General features: G+C 35.7%; 1 protein-coding gene across 5 annotated transcripts in view; it reads right to left on the bottom strand.

Moving 5' to 3' along the window:
* The window catches only part of IFT80 (intraflagellar transport 80), a 144665-nt gene that overhangs the window by 111242 nt on the left and 15968 nt on the right, over positions 1-17455 (bottom strand). For 4 of the 5 annotated variants that reach the window (XM_054552932.2, XM_063722311.1, XM_054552931.2 and 1 more), the window contains exons 2-5: positions 14788-14872; positions 11746-11965; positions 7664-7774; positions 6040-6108 (exon numbers count right to left, since the gene is read on the bottom strand). In XM_054552932.2, coding sequence (XP_054408907.1) covers positions 6040-6108; positions 7664-7774; positions 11746-11965; positions 14788-14826 — 439 coding nt within the window. In that variant the 5' untranslated portion in view covers positions 14827-14872. The remainder of the gene's footprint in view (positions 1-6039; positions 6109-7663; positions 7775-11745; positions 11966-14787; positions 14873-17455) is intronic. The other variant, XM_024244228.3, reaches the window with a different exon arrangement.

The following is a 17455-nucleotide window of genomic DNA, read 5'->3' on the forward strand; positions in this document are numbered from 1 at the left end:
TTTATAATAAATAGTTTTTTACTTTTTATATTGGAAATTTTAATTTATGCTCCATTTCTGCTAAGACACTCAAAAAGATCTTGTTTTTCTAACTTTGTACACTAAAATCATGTGACCTTTTTGACATTTTTTAAGAAACCACATGCACCTGGGGTTGTGTTAAATGTCAGACCCTTATCTCTCCATAAAACAAATTATCTAAATTCTTTCAACCTGTTGAAGGCATTTTAAACCACAGAAGAGGAGACAAAAATGTATTTCAATTGTTTTAAGGAAGTACACGGTCAAATATACCATGTTTTTCACATTCATACTATAAAAGTATCCCCTAAAAACATTGTTTTTGTATGTTTTTAAGAATGCCTTTGAAACAAACTGTTCACTACTATAATAAAGCATTAGCTATCTTTGCCTTGAATGCAGTATTGGTCTATATTGAGTGAACAGAAGTAAAGTACTTGGAATAGAGTCTGGCACTATATAGCACTATCTGTTAACTACTACTACTACAAATTATTTTGTAATGTAATAAGCAAGCATCTGCTTACTGTATCGTTCATAGTAGTAGCCATTTGATTTTTTTTTTTCTGTTTTGGCCAAATCACTGGCATTCAAACACCAAGAATGATTTCCTTTTTATTTTATTTGTAGGAGACATGAGCTAACAATAGTTAATCAAGTGGGATTTATTCAAAAAATTCCACGCTCCATGCTTACATATGTCACTGGATCAATACAAGAAAAAGTTTAAATAAAGGCTTTTTTTTTTAAGTTTCTATCTTCAACCACTTCTCCCTTGGGGGGTCTCAACTTCCCCATAGCTTCACCTTTCACTTAATGTAACTGACTCTCAAATTAATATTTTAGCCTTTACCTCTGAGCTCCAACACATTTCTACTTGATCCAAAGAGATCTCCATCACAGAGCTTCAAATTCTACATATCCAAAACCATCATCCCTCCACATACATTTCCTAATTTATCCCTCTTTGAAGTCTTTTACAGGGTACATCCCTCTCAGTCTCTGAGAACTATCCACTTTTCCAACTACTGTTGTCACTGCCTCTATTCAAGCCTTAATCACTGCCTTTGTTCAAGTTTTCATTAGCACTAGCATAGACAATTTGAAACCTTACTGGCCACCTCTATTTAATCTCTACCTCCTCTAGTTTAACTTTATTGTTACTGAAAAGGGAATCTGTCTAAAAGATTGGCATTATCTTTACTTTCCTGGTCAATTTTTTAAAGGTTTTGTACGCTTACAGAAGAAATGCCAAACCCCTTCTTTTAGCATCCAGGACTGTCAGTGTTTTGGTCCCCTTGGCAGTACTATCCTTCACAGGGCCTACACTCTGGCCCAAGGAGTTAGCTCCCACTCACCTGACTTTTATGTCTCACAGTCTTCTGTCTCTAAGCCTCTTATGATGCTAAGCTTCTTAACAGCTTCACTCCAATGCCAACAAGCCCATTTCCTTTCCCATTTCTTCACTCTTCAAACCCAGTTCAAAAGATGCTGCAATATTTGCCAGGAAGCCTTCCCAATACATTCACTCTCCCCAGAACATTAATCTCCACCCTCTGGTCCACTCCCACCTGCCACCAACAGCACCTTAAGCACATTCCCTTGTATTACAATTATTTATTTATTAATTTGTATTGATTGATTTTTTTGAGAAAGGGTCTTACTCCGGCGCCCAGGCTGGAGTGCAGCGGCATGATCACAGCTCACTGTAGCCCCAACGCCCACGGGCTCAGGTGATCCTCCCACCTCAGCCTTCTGAGTAGCTGGGACTACAGGGATGCACCACTATGCCCGGCTAACTTTTGTATTTTTTGTAGAGATGGGGTTTTCTCATGTTGCCCAGGCTGATCTCCAGCTGCTGGGCTCCAGTGATCCGCCCACTTCAGCCTCTCAAGTGTTGAGATTACAGGCATGAGCCACTGTGCCCAGCCACAATTACTTATATTTACAGTTTACCTCCTTTACTAAATTCATTATAGACAAGTTCCATGTTTTGTTGTTCTATTCCTCCACTTGAAAATAGTGTGGGGAAAATGTCCTTAAAGGTTTGCAGCATTACTTTATATATTTTAATTAGAGATTAAAACTGGAACAATGACACAAAAGATATGGCCTAAGTATAATTATCTCTGGTGTACATATTATTTTTCTCTAATAAGGAAAAATAAACTCCCCATAAATACCAGTAAGAATCATTTTTAAACTAAGTCAAATCCCCCCACCCAAAACTGAGATTAAAGTATCTTCTGGATTAGAAGAGAAGTTAATGACTATGGCTTTTTCTATCTGAACATCTGGCTCCAATAGTCAAGAAATGAATTCAGGAATTAATCTCTATTCATCAAGAAATAAGTATAATGAACACACATAGACAAAGTCACATGGATGCTTCCAACACTGTTTACAGATTTCCAAATTTTATGATAATTCAGGTTTATGTTGTTTCATTTTTGTGTCAAAATTTAGTTTCTCCCTTCAAAGGAGGCAGTAGTCTTGCACGCCCAGCTGCCTTGGCCTTCTTACTTGAGCCTTTAGCATCCAGCTCTCAGTAGTTCAGATTTACAATCACCCTCAAAACTTGTAGTCTCTAATAGATCAAAGAAACTTTATAAGTAATTAGGGACCTTTCCCTTTGGGTTACTGTTGTTATAACAACTTAACTGCTCTACCGATTTTTCCAGAGATGAAAAAGGAAAAGTCTATGCCTTATGAGGAAAGTACAGGTGGCACCAATGATTAAACACTCAAAAATTAGATGCATAGTTCTATAGTAGGTTTGTAATTCTTAGTCCAGAAAAAGATATCAGATTACTCTGTTGAAATACCAAGAGGTTAGCCAAATGGGAATATCTATCTAATTTAATTCTGCTTATTAATCCATAATTAACAAACTTTGAATGAGAACAATAAAATTAAAATAGGACAAAAATGATAGTCATTTCAAAGTCATTTGATGTTAAGGAAAACACATTTTAAAAGTTGATGGGTAATATCATTACATGATATGATGAATATATAAGAAAATCACCTGTATTATATGGTATAATCTGTATTTTACCTTTTAAGAAAATCTTGTTTACCCATCTATGGGAAGGCAGTGAGGGGAAGAGCATCACCATCCCCTCTCTAAAATAAACACCGCACACAAAAACCAACTCAAAATGAATCACAGACCTGAATGTAAGCACTGAAATTTCACTGTAAGTGAAATTTTTATGGTATGGGATTAGGCAATAGCTTCGTCACTAGAATATCAAAAGCAGAAGCAAATTTTGTATTTTTTGTAGAGATGGAGTTTCGCCATGTTGCCCAGGCTGGTCTCAAATTCCTGAGCTCAAGTGATCCACCCATCTCGGCCTCCCAAAGTGCTGGGATTACAGGAGTGAGCCATGATGCCTGGCCAAAATGTCCTGATTTTTAATATTGGGTCTCCACCATGCTAGCGGGCCAGATTAAGCTCAGAGGCCATCTATTTGTGATCTCCAATTCTTCATTGTGAACATGTGCTTCCAACCAACCTTTCCAAGTCTGTAGACTCTGAATGCATTTTCCCCATGAGAATAAAATAAGTAGCAATTTGGTTTCCAGACTCATTATACAGGAAAACTATAGCACTAAACTACTAGCACTATTATCACCTAAACCAGTGATTCCCAGCCTTTTTGGCAGCAGGGACTGGTTTTGTGGAAGACAATTTTTCCATGGACCAGGTGGGGGTGGTTCAGGATAATTCAAGGGTATTACATTTATTGTGTACTTTATTTCTATTATTACATTGTAATATATAATGAAATAATTATACAACTCACCATAACATAGAATCAGTGGGAGCCCTGAACTTGTTTTCCTGCAACAAGATGGTCACTTCTGGGGGTGATGGGAGACAGTGACAGATCATTAGGCATTAGATTCTCATAAGGAGTGAACGACCCAGATCCCTCGTATGCACAGTTCACAATAGGGTTTGTGCTTCTATGAGAATCTAATGTCACCACTGATCTGACAGGAGGTGTAGGTCAGGCAGTAATGGAAGTGATGGGGAGCAGCTATAAATACAGATAAAGCTTTACTCGCTCGCCCACCCACCGCTCATCTCCTGCTGTACTGCCCAGTTCCTAACAGACAGCAGACAGCTACTGGTCTGTGGCCCAAGGGTTGGGGACCCCTGACATAGACTAAACAATTAACAATGTTTATATTAAACAACTTATTCCAAGTTTCCATTTTAGACTCTGGAACATCTGAAATGGTGAATCCACAGGTAGTAAATGGGAAGGAGATAACAGAAAAATTGAAGGAAGTGGAAGAAGCACTGGGAGGGCACTGGTGAAGGGTCTCGGGAAAGAATTCAAACCTTCAGACTGGCACAGTGGCTCACACCTGTAATCCCAACACTTTGGGAGGCTAAAGCAGGAGGATCACTTGAGCCCAGGAGTTCAAGACCAGCCTGGGAACATGGCAAAATCCCAGCTCTACACAGGTACTCCCAGCAACTTGGGAAGCTGAGGTGGCAAGATCGATTGAGTCCAGGAGGAGGAGGTTACAGTGAGCCAAGATCGTGCCACTATACTCCAGTCGGGTGACAGAGCAAGACCATCTAAAAAAAAAAAAAAAAAAAAAGGAAAGAAAGAAAAGAAAAAAAGAAAAAATCTTCTATGGTGGATAGTGGGATGGGCTTTTAGAATTTCTCTGAAGATCTGTGTCATCTACAGGCAACAAATTGATAGAAGAAAGAGAAAAGAAAGGAAAAATGGATATAGCATTTCAGCTGCTACACACTGTCTCAGCAGTAACAGCAGCTGAAATTCTTGTAGTTCTTCCAAAAGGCCAGTGATCTCTGGAAGAATTCTGTCAATTATTCATAAGTCATTCGTCACAAAGTGAGAATGTCAAATAATGAGCCTTAAAAGAAAAATCTATGAAGCCAAAAGTAAATCCATCTGCCTACTAGAAGATTAAAGTAAGATTTATGTTCTAAAGGTACATTTATTACTAAAGTAACAATAAGTTGACTTTTGCTGTTAACTGAAACTTACCCATGGCTACTTCTATGAACTCTGAATTTTCTACTCATGAATAAATATTCTACCTTGAGATTATCTGTAGCAAACATTTAAGCTTAGAAAAGAAATACTACCTAGTATTTCTGGTTACCTTTGCTAACATTCAGTTAATACACAGCTAAAGAAATGCAAGTGATTTGAACCTTATCCTAAAAGTAAACATGATTTTAAAAATAAAATTTGGAAATTTTTGGAAGTCAGTTATTGAAAATGTTTCACAATATGACTTTATCAAATAGTTCTGAGGAATAGACCGCAAGTTTTTTGGCAACCTAAAGATCAGCTGATACATGCTCAGGTAAACATTAAAACTGCTTACTGTTCCTACGTAAAATCTAATTAAGAAAATTAATCTGTTACACAGAAAAAATCATATGTAATCTAACTTCCAATAGGAAGGACCATTGGATTGACTTTATGGCCACTCCTTTCTATTAACATAAAAAATTAAGATGCTCCTCTAGTGTGGTTTCAGATTCTTAGTGTGTCTGTTCCCCTCCATCAGTATAGAAATCAAACATACAACTTAATTTGGAAAGGGTGTTAATATTATGAAGTTATCGGGGGTTTTTAAGTAAGGAGATACTCAATATCTTTTTGTACTGTGATTTACTTAACTAGACACCCAATTCTATTCTACATAAGATATGCTTCAAACGTTTCACAATTATTTTTTGAAAATATTTAGCTTGTAACTGCTTTATAGAGATTCACTAACATAAAAAAAAGCCCTTGAGTATTTCCTATATTTCTTGGCTTGAAATAATAGCGTTACCATGGTACATCAGGTACCAAGCAAAGAAAGACAAAAAAGTGTAAAATATAAGAGATTACTGTTTTGAACTCAACCAAAGTCAGTCTCAACCACCATATTAGATTGTTTCTAAAGGAAAACTTTAAGGCATTTTTGTATTGTATAATTTGCAAAAATGAAATTGTCAATTGTAAAACATACCTTGCTGAGCTAAAGTTGATCTAAGCATCCCAGTCTTTGACCAAATTTTTATTTGTCCATCTTCTCCAACTATACAGGGAAAAAAAAATTAATCAGTACTTTTACCTATAGAAAATAAATTTAAACATTAAATTTGCATATAAAAATCAACAGTATCTACCACATATTCTTTTTTCTTCTAGGCTTCCTCAAATCATGGAATATTACTACATATTTAAAATTCAGATACAGTTTAATTAAATGACAGAGTACTTTATAACTATCATTTAATAGAAATTACTTTGAAACGATTTTATCAAAGTAGCTTAACTTTCATGACTAAAATTTTTATTTTATTTCCTTCAATCTTAGACTTGTAAGTATATTACTCAAATAATGTTTCCTTTGTCACTGCAGTCTCCATCTTAGAATTCTAAGAAAAGTGTTTCCAGTATAATAAGAAGAGCTGCAGCCAAATTCCAGTGAGTTGGGGACTGAATGAAGTGAGGTAACAGATTACTCTTTTGAACAGCTTTGCTGAAAAAGGGAGAAAGAAAATAGTTGCAGGTAGAGAGAGCTGTTTGTTGAGAGGGATTTCTATCTCTTCTTAATTTTTAAGATGGGTGACATCCGAACATATTTACGTGCTGACAAACCATTGGAAAAGACGTTAAAGATACAAGTAAGAGAAGGGCCAATTTACTGAGGAAAGTCCTAGAGAAGGCCCAGAGTATAGGTATGGTGGTTTTAAAACACATCCTCCAATTCTTTCTTATTCTTCCCTTCAAGAGGCACAGTTTAATTTCCCTCTCTTCCACTGTGGGCTGTACTTAGTGACTTGCTAAGTTAACAGAATATAACTGAAACAGAGTATAATATCTGAGGGTACACTACAAAAGATACAGTAGCTTCTACCTGGCTCTCTTTTGGATCACTGGGAGACACCAGCTGTCATGTTTAAAAACACTTAAGCAACCCTATGGAGATGCCCATGTGGCAAGGAATTAATTAAGGTCTCCTGTCAAAGCCAGAGAAGAACTAAGGCCTCCTGCCAACAACCATGTGAGTAAGACATCTTGGAAGTGGATCCTCCAGCCCCAGACAAGCCTTCATATGACTGCCGCCCCATCCAACAATTTGACCAGAACCTCATGAGAGGCTCTGAGTCAGACAGAACCACCCACCTAAACTGATCCCTGATCCACAGAAACTATCAGGTACTATATGCTTATGATTTTAAGTCACTAACTATTAGAGTCATTTGTTATGAGCAATAGATAACTAATGTAATAGGTTGAATCCTTAGAGTAGGGCAGGGGATTGGAAACAGACAGAATGGGGATAATGGTCAGTTAAATTAGAATATTTGGAATTTTCTAATTTTAAAGAATTACAACTTTTATTTATTCCATACATGACCATTCCAAAAGCCTTCTTTGACAGAACAGTCTCCAAAGGTCACATAAGAAAATGATTAATATAACATTCTGAATTATAACATTTATATAGCAGTGTAGAACAACACTATGCCAATTATTTGCTATTACACAATGAAAGACACTATTGCTAAATGAAAATATTCTGTTTCTTTGGAAATTTTTCTTTAAAATATTCATTTCAACTGTCATTTTTACAGACAACTTACCTGTAACTAATGCTGTTCCTTCATAATTCCATCTTCCTGCAAGTACTGCTCCACAGTGAGCTTCTACACTTTTTTCCACTCTTCCTAACTTGGAAATCAGATGAAATTTACCTGAAAGAAATTACATTTGAAAAATCTATTTTATTTATTCAATCAACAAAGCACCTACTACTAGACTAAGTAATAGGCACTAGAGGCATAAAGGCAAATATTAACATTATAATTATTGTTAATATCACATATAAATCTATTGGAAAATAGGCACAAAAACAAAATTATTTAAATATTTTAAAATAAATTGAAAATGCATATGCTTACTTGGTTCAAAATAATTATACATGTTCATGATAGGGAAAAATCCAAATTCATAAACCTTTTGATTTAGTTAACATAATTTAAATGCCTATGGTCTGGGTATATGTCTATGCTTCAGAAACAATGTGCCAATAAATATACCACACCTATGGATGAGAAAGTGTTTTAAATTACCAGCTGTATATTACTAGACTTAATAATCATTCAGAAACCACACTGATCCTTTCTTGGCTTCTTGTATCACTTATTCTTTGCACTGTTGACTTGTCTCTCTGACATCTCTTATATAATTAGCTTATGTCCTTTAAAGTTTTACAGTGTTTTTACTTTTTGCCAATATATGTACGTACTTCTGCAACTAAGTGGCTTGCTTTTGTCTACCTGTTGCCTGCCACAGTATAAAATTATATAAGGCAAGTATTTTAAACTTGGGATTATCCATTTTACTATTTTGGTTCTTCTCCTTTATACCTTTTCCAGCTTTTTTATAGCTTATAAAAAAAAAAAGTCAAGACTGTAAAACTGTGCTTAAATGGAAGACTTTCTTGACATTTCTCTTGACCCTCCCTTGGCCACATCACAACAGAGTTTTATGTCCCTCTGATTTATCATAGCACTATATACATATGTCTATTATGTTACTTGTTTCAATATTTTATATTTACAGTTCTTAGCTCTGTCCATTGAAAGGGCCTTGAAGCAAATACATCCCATTGGAATGAGCACAGCTAGCACTGTTATCTTGTTTTTTTAAATACCATTAACCACCAGAAAAAGAACAGGTCTCTGTGGAAAATGGCTGATTTGGGGGCTGGGACTAAGAAAGTACAAGATAAGCCTGGAACATCTTGAGCCAGCAAGGAAGTGCTCAAAAAATCATGAGGACACATATAAAATTAAAAAAAAAAATCACTGTAGCTGGCTTGATGGGGCTCCCACTGGCCAAATCTGGGGCACTTTTAACATCAAAATTTAAAAATGATAATGATAATATATTTATGAAATAAAATGAGAATCTACAAGTCTAATCTGACCCCAAAAAAACAAATAAATATATGGGCATGGGACAGGAAGCTCTTCCTTGGAGTAGAATACCAACTAATCAATATGGAAGGAATTACGGAGTTGGAAAAATCACCATTTGGCAAACCATCTTAGTAATAAATGACTCAGCCAAGAGTCACCAATTGATGCTAAGAGAGTGGGAGGAAGTTTGATGAGGAAGATAATATTTTTACATAGTCTCAAAGTATCTTTTCATAAATTATTAAAAGGAATAAATAGTAACTTTACAGAGATTAACTTAATGAACATGAACTTATTAACTTATAATTAAGGTTAACATCACCAATAATGGATCAAACCAACATCATAAATCTCCTAATCTGATGCCCCGAGTATTCCTGCTAAGGACATATAAATTGAATCTAATCATGAGGAAACATCAGACAAAAACAAATTGAAGAACTATAAAATAACAGGCGTATATTCTTCAACACTGTCAAGATCATAAAAGACTGAAGAGTTGTTCCAGATTAAAGGAAGCTAAAGAGACACAACAAAAACAATGTTATCCTGTACCAGCAAAAATAAACTTCTATGGAAAATTAGAATGATTGTTAAAATTTAAATATAAACTATAGATTAGATAATAGTATTGCATCAGTGTTAAATGTCCTGATTTTTATCAACAAATTGTGGCAATGTAACAGAAAATTCTTATTCTTAGGAAATGCATTGAAGTATTTATGGTTAAAAGTACATGTCTGCAAATTGCTCTCACATCTTTCAGAAAAAGGGTGTGTGCTGGGGGGGAGGAGGGTTTGTGTAAAAAGAAACAGAGCCAATACTTTGTCCCAACGTATATGGGACAACATGTTAAACTAGTGCATCTGTATAAAGGACATGCAGGAATTGTTTGTACAATTCTTAAAACTTTTCTGTAAATGCAAAATTATATCAAAATAATTGTTTAAGTCAAACACTCCCTTTATCACCTGAGGTAAACTAAATTCTAGCTGTGGTTCAGGGCCAATCTTCTAAGTGCCAGGCACTCTACCAAGTGATTTTACACATGTATCTCATTTAATCACGTTTCTGAAAAACAAAGTTTTAAAAAACTACCACAAGTCTCTCGGTAAATAAGGTGTAATCTGATATTATTGTTTGTCCTAACATCCTTTCCATCTTCAGGTTACAAAAGCCCTCTTCTCTTTCTCTTTTCCTTTGCATGTGGATGGCCTGAGGCTGGATATGCTCAATCAGTGTCCCATTGTCTTTTTTCTTTTCTTTTTTTGAGACGGAGTCTTGCTCTGTGCCCAGGATAGAGTGCAATGGCACAATCTCGGCTCACTGAAACCTCTGCATTCCAGGTTCAAGCAATTCTCCTATCTCAGCCTCCCAAGTAGCTGAGACTATAGGCATGGGCCACCATGCCTAGCTAAAATTTTTTTGTATTTCAGTACAGACGGGGGTTTCATCATGTTGCTCAGGCTGGTCTCGAACTCCTGACCTCAAATGATGCGCCCGCCTGAGCCTCCCAAAGTCCATTTCTCTTGACTAAACTGATTGACTCAGTGATGGGCATATGACCCAAGCTCATTTAGGGTCCCTCTGCAAGCTGCCTGCACGAGATACTGAGGAAGAAGCAGTCTTATGAAGTATGATGAGCCTTGGGCTACTGGCCACTGTCATACTCACCATCGTGTTCACCATGTGCAGAGAGCCTACCCAAGAGACGGTGAGAACAGGGACCTGATGCAACTAGTGCTTGATCTACCCCTACAGCTAGGTGAACCAAAAAACTCCATTTGTGCTTAAGTTAGCCAAGTAAGTTTCTGTTACTTTCAATGAATGTACTCCGAATTGAAACAGCAGGTAAAGTATAACACAGATGAAAACAGTTCAAGTATTTCTAAGAAAACAAATATAAAAACATACCCTTAAAAAGTGAAAAAAAAAATCATACTTTCTATTCACCAATAAGAAAGCTGCGGTCAAATTATAAAACTCTTCAACTCTGTAACTGAAAATTAACATGTACTGGAAAATAAAGTATATATTTTAACAGATACCTTACTAAATGAATAGGTATATCTTTTCAGTGTGGTTATATTAAGTTAAATTTGAAGAATTTAGAAACTAAAACTATGATAACAGCTTAACTCAACTCATAAGAGTACTAAAAAAGTAAAGCCAGCTGGGCATGGTGGCTCATACCTGTAATCCCAGCACTTTGGGAGGCCAAGGAAGGAGGATTGCTTGAGGCCAGGAGTACAAGACTAGCCTGGGCAACAAGATGAGACCCTGTCTCTACAAAAAAAGTTTTAATTAACCAGATGTAATAGTGTGTGCCTGTAGTCCCAGCTACTCAAGAGGCTGAGGCAGGAAGATTGTGTGAGCCCAGGAGTTTGAAGCTACAGTGAGCTATGATCACACCACTGCACTCTGGCCTGGGCAACAGAGTGAGACCCCATCTCTAAATATATATATATAATAAAGCCAAAGACCCATATTTAATCCTAGTATATGCCAGTTAAATTAACTTTCTTCCATGACAATAATTTCAGAGCCCATACACAAACCAAGTGACTATTCAGAAAAGAAATACAATGTGTGGATAAAAATACGCAGATCCACAAATACCAGTTTTGTAAAACATACGCAGATCCACAAATACCAGTTTTGTAAAACAACTCAAAGCATAAATCATACTATTAAGTCTTTTAAATACAATGGCGAGCATATAATGTTTATTTAAAACTTACCATCAGAACTTGTGAGGACAAAGCTTTCTGCCTGGGTTTGTTTCTTTACACCCAAACTTTTTGGAAACCAGTGAAAATCAATAGGGTAAATATCATCAGGAAGCTTTACTATTTGAGTTGTTTCACTGGTTAACAAGTTCCACTTCACTATCTGGTGATCATCACTACATGAATACAGCTCTTCAGCAGTAGTCCAGCCCACACAGCTTACTAATTCTTGATGTGTCACCATGTTAAGGAGACATAAAACATACAAAAGTCTTCAATCTTAATGAATAATTCACAGATGCAGATCATAAGGTGTAAGTAAAATAGGGTCAAATAGTTTCAAGATTCTAAATGTATTTTCCATTTTATGACTGTTATTTTTTTCTATATAAAAGAAAATAAGCATCTATTAAAAGAGTCGTAAGAATGGAAAGCAAGAAAGAAATCCAGATGCCAAAAAGAGGGGGAGAAAAGATCTGACCACATGAAAATTTAAAACTTGTGTTACACAATATTCTATACACAAAGCCAAAAGGTACACAAAAGAAACCTAGTAGATCAAAAGGTATCAAAGAATCTATGCTGAACTGTTGGGGGATAGGCAGGGAGCAAAGGGAACTCTACTTTTTTCTTTATATGTGTCTGTATCATTTAAGTTATTAAAATAAGCATATATTCTTTTGCTAGGGAAAAAATAATCAAGTGTCAAAAGAAGACTGAAATCTAACAGTAGGCTATCCTTTTCAATCACATATTATCATTAACAATTCACCTAGGAAAGAACTTATGGTTTAACTGCTGAAACTAAAATCTTACCAAACTTTTTTAAAATTTTTCATTTTATTTCGTCACTTATTTTTAATTGACAATATCAAACTTTCCTACATTAAAATTAGGAAATAATTCAATTATAATTTACTTCACTTATAAGATGCATAGTGCTGGATGAGATATGATCCCTAAAATTTTTACTTTATTTAACCCATTTTTTCAGCTCTAATTTATCAGAAGAATTTCTATGTAAGTTGAGATGCTCAAGTAGCCCTCACTTCCTCCATCAGGATAGGGTGCTTACCCTAGCAGAATTGTGTACCTAAAAGGCATTTCAGTTTGTTATTTACAAAGGATGTTTTCTCTTTCTACATCTGGATTTCTATATTGCCAGATTATTCCTGGTTGAGTTGTTTGTTCTTATTGTTATGATATAATCCTTTTATTTCCTTCATTTCTCACCAATACTTTTACTGTCTTATCTGAGCAATAATATGATTGCTTTTTCTAAGGAAACGCAGACAATGTGCCTAATTATTCTAGGATGTTTCAAGATTTTTTAATACTTCAAAATATGATAGATTAAGCAGAAACCAAAAAGATAAAGAGATTATAGAACGATCTTAAGAGTCTGCACAAAAAGGTAATAAAGAGACACCGGAATACTCAAAACTCAAAACACAATCTAAACAAAAGGACACTAGACCGTTCCTGAAAAAACTGTTGTATTATTATTGCTGTCGCCTAAACAATGTTAGGTAAAACCTAAAATGGGAGAAGCTTAGGTAAAACCTAGAAAGGAAGAAAACTCACACAAACAAATATGCACACATCTCAAACCAAAAATCATTAGCTTATCCTTTTATAAATTGCTATAAGTACATGCCAGACGTCCATGACATTATCTTCAAACTCACAGGTCAACTAAAATTATGGGAGAAATGAGAAGACTGCCAGATCAAGAAAGTATAAAAACATTGTTATTCTTTGGCTTGAAAGGTAAAGGCAGACAGTAGACATGGTCAAAATCTATAAAATTGTGTATGGTGTGAACTCTTGAAAGCACATTTTTTTTTAAAAGACAGTAAAAATGATTTAAGGGGGAATAAAAATAATCACATCTTCACTTAATAGTTAAATAAGCAGACAAGATAATATAAATGAAAACACCTACCAATTTAAAATGTCTGACCAAATGTTTAAATCAGTGCTTTCCTAGTTCTGATGAAGGACCAGATTTTTCTTTATTTCGAATCCATTGCATATGGATATTTTGTAAGATACAATAAAAACGAAATATTAGAAAATTTGGACATTATAACAATGTCGAATTGCTACAAAAATTTCTCAACCCTTACTTTCAATTTCTTTACCTATTCTTTCACAGACCTGCAATAAAGTCTACAAAGGATACTTTGAGTAGAATTTGTCTAAATGTCTAAGAATGATGATAGTGGGGCCTGTCATATCTCCTTGACACATAACTGGGGACTCTTGCTGACAAAATATAGGGTCATGTGTTTGAGAAAATATTACTAATTGCCACCTTCCCATGTGAAATAATGAGGATCTGACGCTCAGATTTCCCCAACTTGTCCTTCACTTTATCATGAATGTAAAGAAATAGAGCACAGCGGAATGAATACATGCTAGATCACACCAGCAAAGAAACAGTTTGGTTTAAAAAATGCTTCATTTTGGCCAGGCGCGGTGGCTCATGCCTGTAATCCCAGCACTTTGGGAGGCTGGGGCAGGTGGATCACCTGAGGTCGAGAGTTTGAGACCAGCCTGGCCAACATGGTGAAACCCCGTCTCTACTAAAAATACAAAAATTAGCCGGGCATGTTGGCGGGTGCCTGTAGTCTGAGCTGCTCAGGAAGCTGAGGCAGGAGAATCACTTGAACCCAGGAGGTGGAGGTTGCAGTGAGCTGAGATCACACCACTATACTCCACCCTGGGTGACAGAGTGAGACTCTGTCTCAAAAAAAAAAAAAGCTTCTTTTTAAGATCCTACTAAACAAAAACTGCTTTTCAAGTATTTAAGTATAGTACTTAAGTAGAGTAAGAAAAATGTCAGTAAGAATTTTAAAATAAGATTTATAGCAAATGGTTCACTTTGGAGAATTACTTACAACACGTGATCTTAAATATTTTAAAACAATTTAGGTAAACAGCCACTAAAGGAATGAAAAAAAATCTATTCTTCAACTAGGATATAAAATAGAGAAACTTTTAACAATACTATAATTAAAATCCAATAAGATTTATAAGCATTAAAAGGATATGCTTTGGTTCTTTTAAAAGAGATATCTTTAGTCTCATGACTCCACTTCCAGCAAAAATTTAAGATGCCACTTGATTGTATTTACTGTAAAAATAAAAGGAGAGAAAATATAAAGTCAGCATTAAAAACAAATGTACGTATACAAACACAAAAAGCAAACAAAACATCATTGCACCCCAACGAGCACCTTCAGTCCTTCTGACATCAAGTACATGGAAAGAGAAAGAAAACTAGTGGGTGTGCCAATCCTAACAACGGATGATGGAGAGCTTTGGGCTGAACCCCAGGAGTCCTCTAAACCTGCCTGAGACAGACCTATGCAGAACACCACTAGGTAAATCTGGTCAGGTAAAGAATGTCCATGTCCTGAGGCCAAATAAAAAGATTCCACAAACTGGGAACTCTTCAATTGCAAATCAATTTTTGTCCTGTCTACTGGATACAAATATCCAAGGTCTGATTGAGGGCTAAGCTACAATTCTAGAATCCATGTGGAAAAATACAACATAAAACTAGTGGCCCAATCTGGGGTTGACATTCTGCAGTGGGGCAGATACACTGCCCAACAGTTACGGTTACCACAGTGACAATGTGAAAAATAGGTGACTTATTTAAGGAAGAGGTAATAAATTGCTTATAAAAGTTATGTAAAAATCACAGTGTAATTGCCACATAAAAACTTAGGAAAAGAAGAATAACATTCACCAAATAGCCATATCATCAAAAGACACAAATCACTGCTATGAATATAGTTGTTGTACAAAAAAAAAGAGAAATCAAGAAAATGCTGAATTGTCTGAGTCCAATTTACATTTACAGAATTCTGAGTAACATCACTAACCTAACTAGGCAAATGTAAATCAAATGAAAGTGTAATTAAGGGGAAAAAATCCTCTTTACTAAGTTGAAAATTACTGCTAACTACATCAAAGGAGGTAGTGACTATAGATAAGAATTCAGTAGGCCTCCCTTAGATAATTTCTCATTCTCATGAATCCAAGAAACTTTAGATCAGCAAGCTGCTAAATAAAGCTGTATTTCAAAGCACTCTTTTCACTTCTTTCTCTTCCAGTTCTCTTAAGGTGATTTCTGTTGAACTTCAAAAGTATGAAACTATGTGGAGCACAGCCAGAGCTAGAATACAATGTCTCCCAGGCACACTTCCTAGATTCACTTTTTTGGTCTTTAAGAGTTCTCCACCTTCCTCCAAACTCCCTCTTCCATCAGGCCCCCATCAATTAGACAGGGGAAAAAAGACTAATAACATTTTACGAAATGCTGCTTTTTCACAATAATTGAAATTTACTCAGCTTATAAGGATTTTAAAAGAAGAAATGCAGATAAATATTTGCTTCTGGAAATGAGAATACAATAGATAACAAAAAATACACATAAAAATTGAATATACTATTACAATCAGAAACTTAAAAGACATGATGTTATCCTACATCAGAAAACCTCAAACTGCCGAAATCCATAATAATTAGGATAATTCCTGACGAGAATAAATCATAATCCTCTATAAATAGTAGAAGCAGTATGGTTTTTACAAGGAAGGAATCACTAACCATTCAAAAACATCATGCCAAGGAATCACAGAAAGTAAGACGATGGCATTCTAACACTGGGAAGATTCCCCCTTCCTCAGAAAGATTTTCCTCACACATTCCATTTATCTGAGACCATCTGTATGAATGATATGTGCACTTTCATGTGGGATTGAATGAGGGAATAAAAGAAAAGTAATGTTAAAACATAGCCAATTTGGGGAAGTGCAGAGCTGCCTGAATGCTGCATTGAGGTGTTTTTATCTGCTTAAAGGGATTGATCATGAGACTCTGGGTATTGGGGCAAGGGTTGGGTTTAGATAATAGAAAGACAATTTTGAGGGTATAGGTAAATTTGCAACTTTACATAGGGAGCAAGTAGCAGCAACTATGTCTTTGCTACTAAAAATCATTTATAAGTTGTTTTTGGTCCAGTGTGGGTCAACATTTATGAGGCTTGAGAGGAAAAAATGTGCCCAACAAAATCTGAGAGTCCAACCACTAAAATACATGGCAAATCTGGTCACTTCTCAGCACCTCCATCATAATCCAAAGCCACCACCATCCCCTGCCTCAATTATTGCAGTGGCCTCAAAATTGATCTTCCTATTCCTACATTTACCCCTACAAACTATTCTAAATACACCAGCCAGTAATTCTTTTAAAGCTAAGTCAGAATATGAAGGCCAGTATGTCTAAAATAAAATGAGTGAGGGACTGGCAGGAAATTAGGGAAGGAGAGGGTGGGACACAACGTGCAGGGCCTTGGAAAGTCATAATAAAAGCTTTAGTTTTTCTTCTGAATGAATCAAGAAGCCAGTGGAGAAGTTATGAGCAAATAAGCAATATGAACTGACTTACATTTTAAATGGATGCAATGGATGGTATACAAAAAAGAGCCTATCAGGAGGGAAAATGAATAAGACTGGATGCAGTAAGACCAACTAGGATTTCAATACCCCAGAAGAGAAATGAAAGTGACTTAGATAAAAGACAAGAAAGGCAACAGTACAAGTAGCATGAAGTAGTCATATGCTAAAAATATTTTGAGAAAAGATTCCAGAAGATTTGCTGGTGAATTGAGTTTAAGAAAAACAGTTGTGGCCGGGCGCGGTGGCTC

The sequence above is a fragment of the Pongo abelii genome, chromosome 2 (genome assembly GCF_028885655.2).
Source record: "Pongo abelii isolate AG06213 chromosome 2, NHGRI_mPonAbe1-v2.0_pri, whole genome shotgun sequence".
Taxonomy (NCBI): Eukaryota; Metazoa; Chordata; class Mammalia; order Primates; family Hominidae; genus Pongo; species Pongo abelii.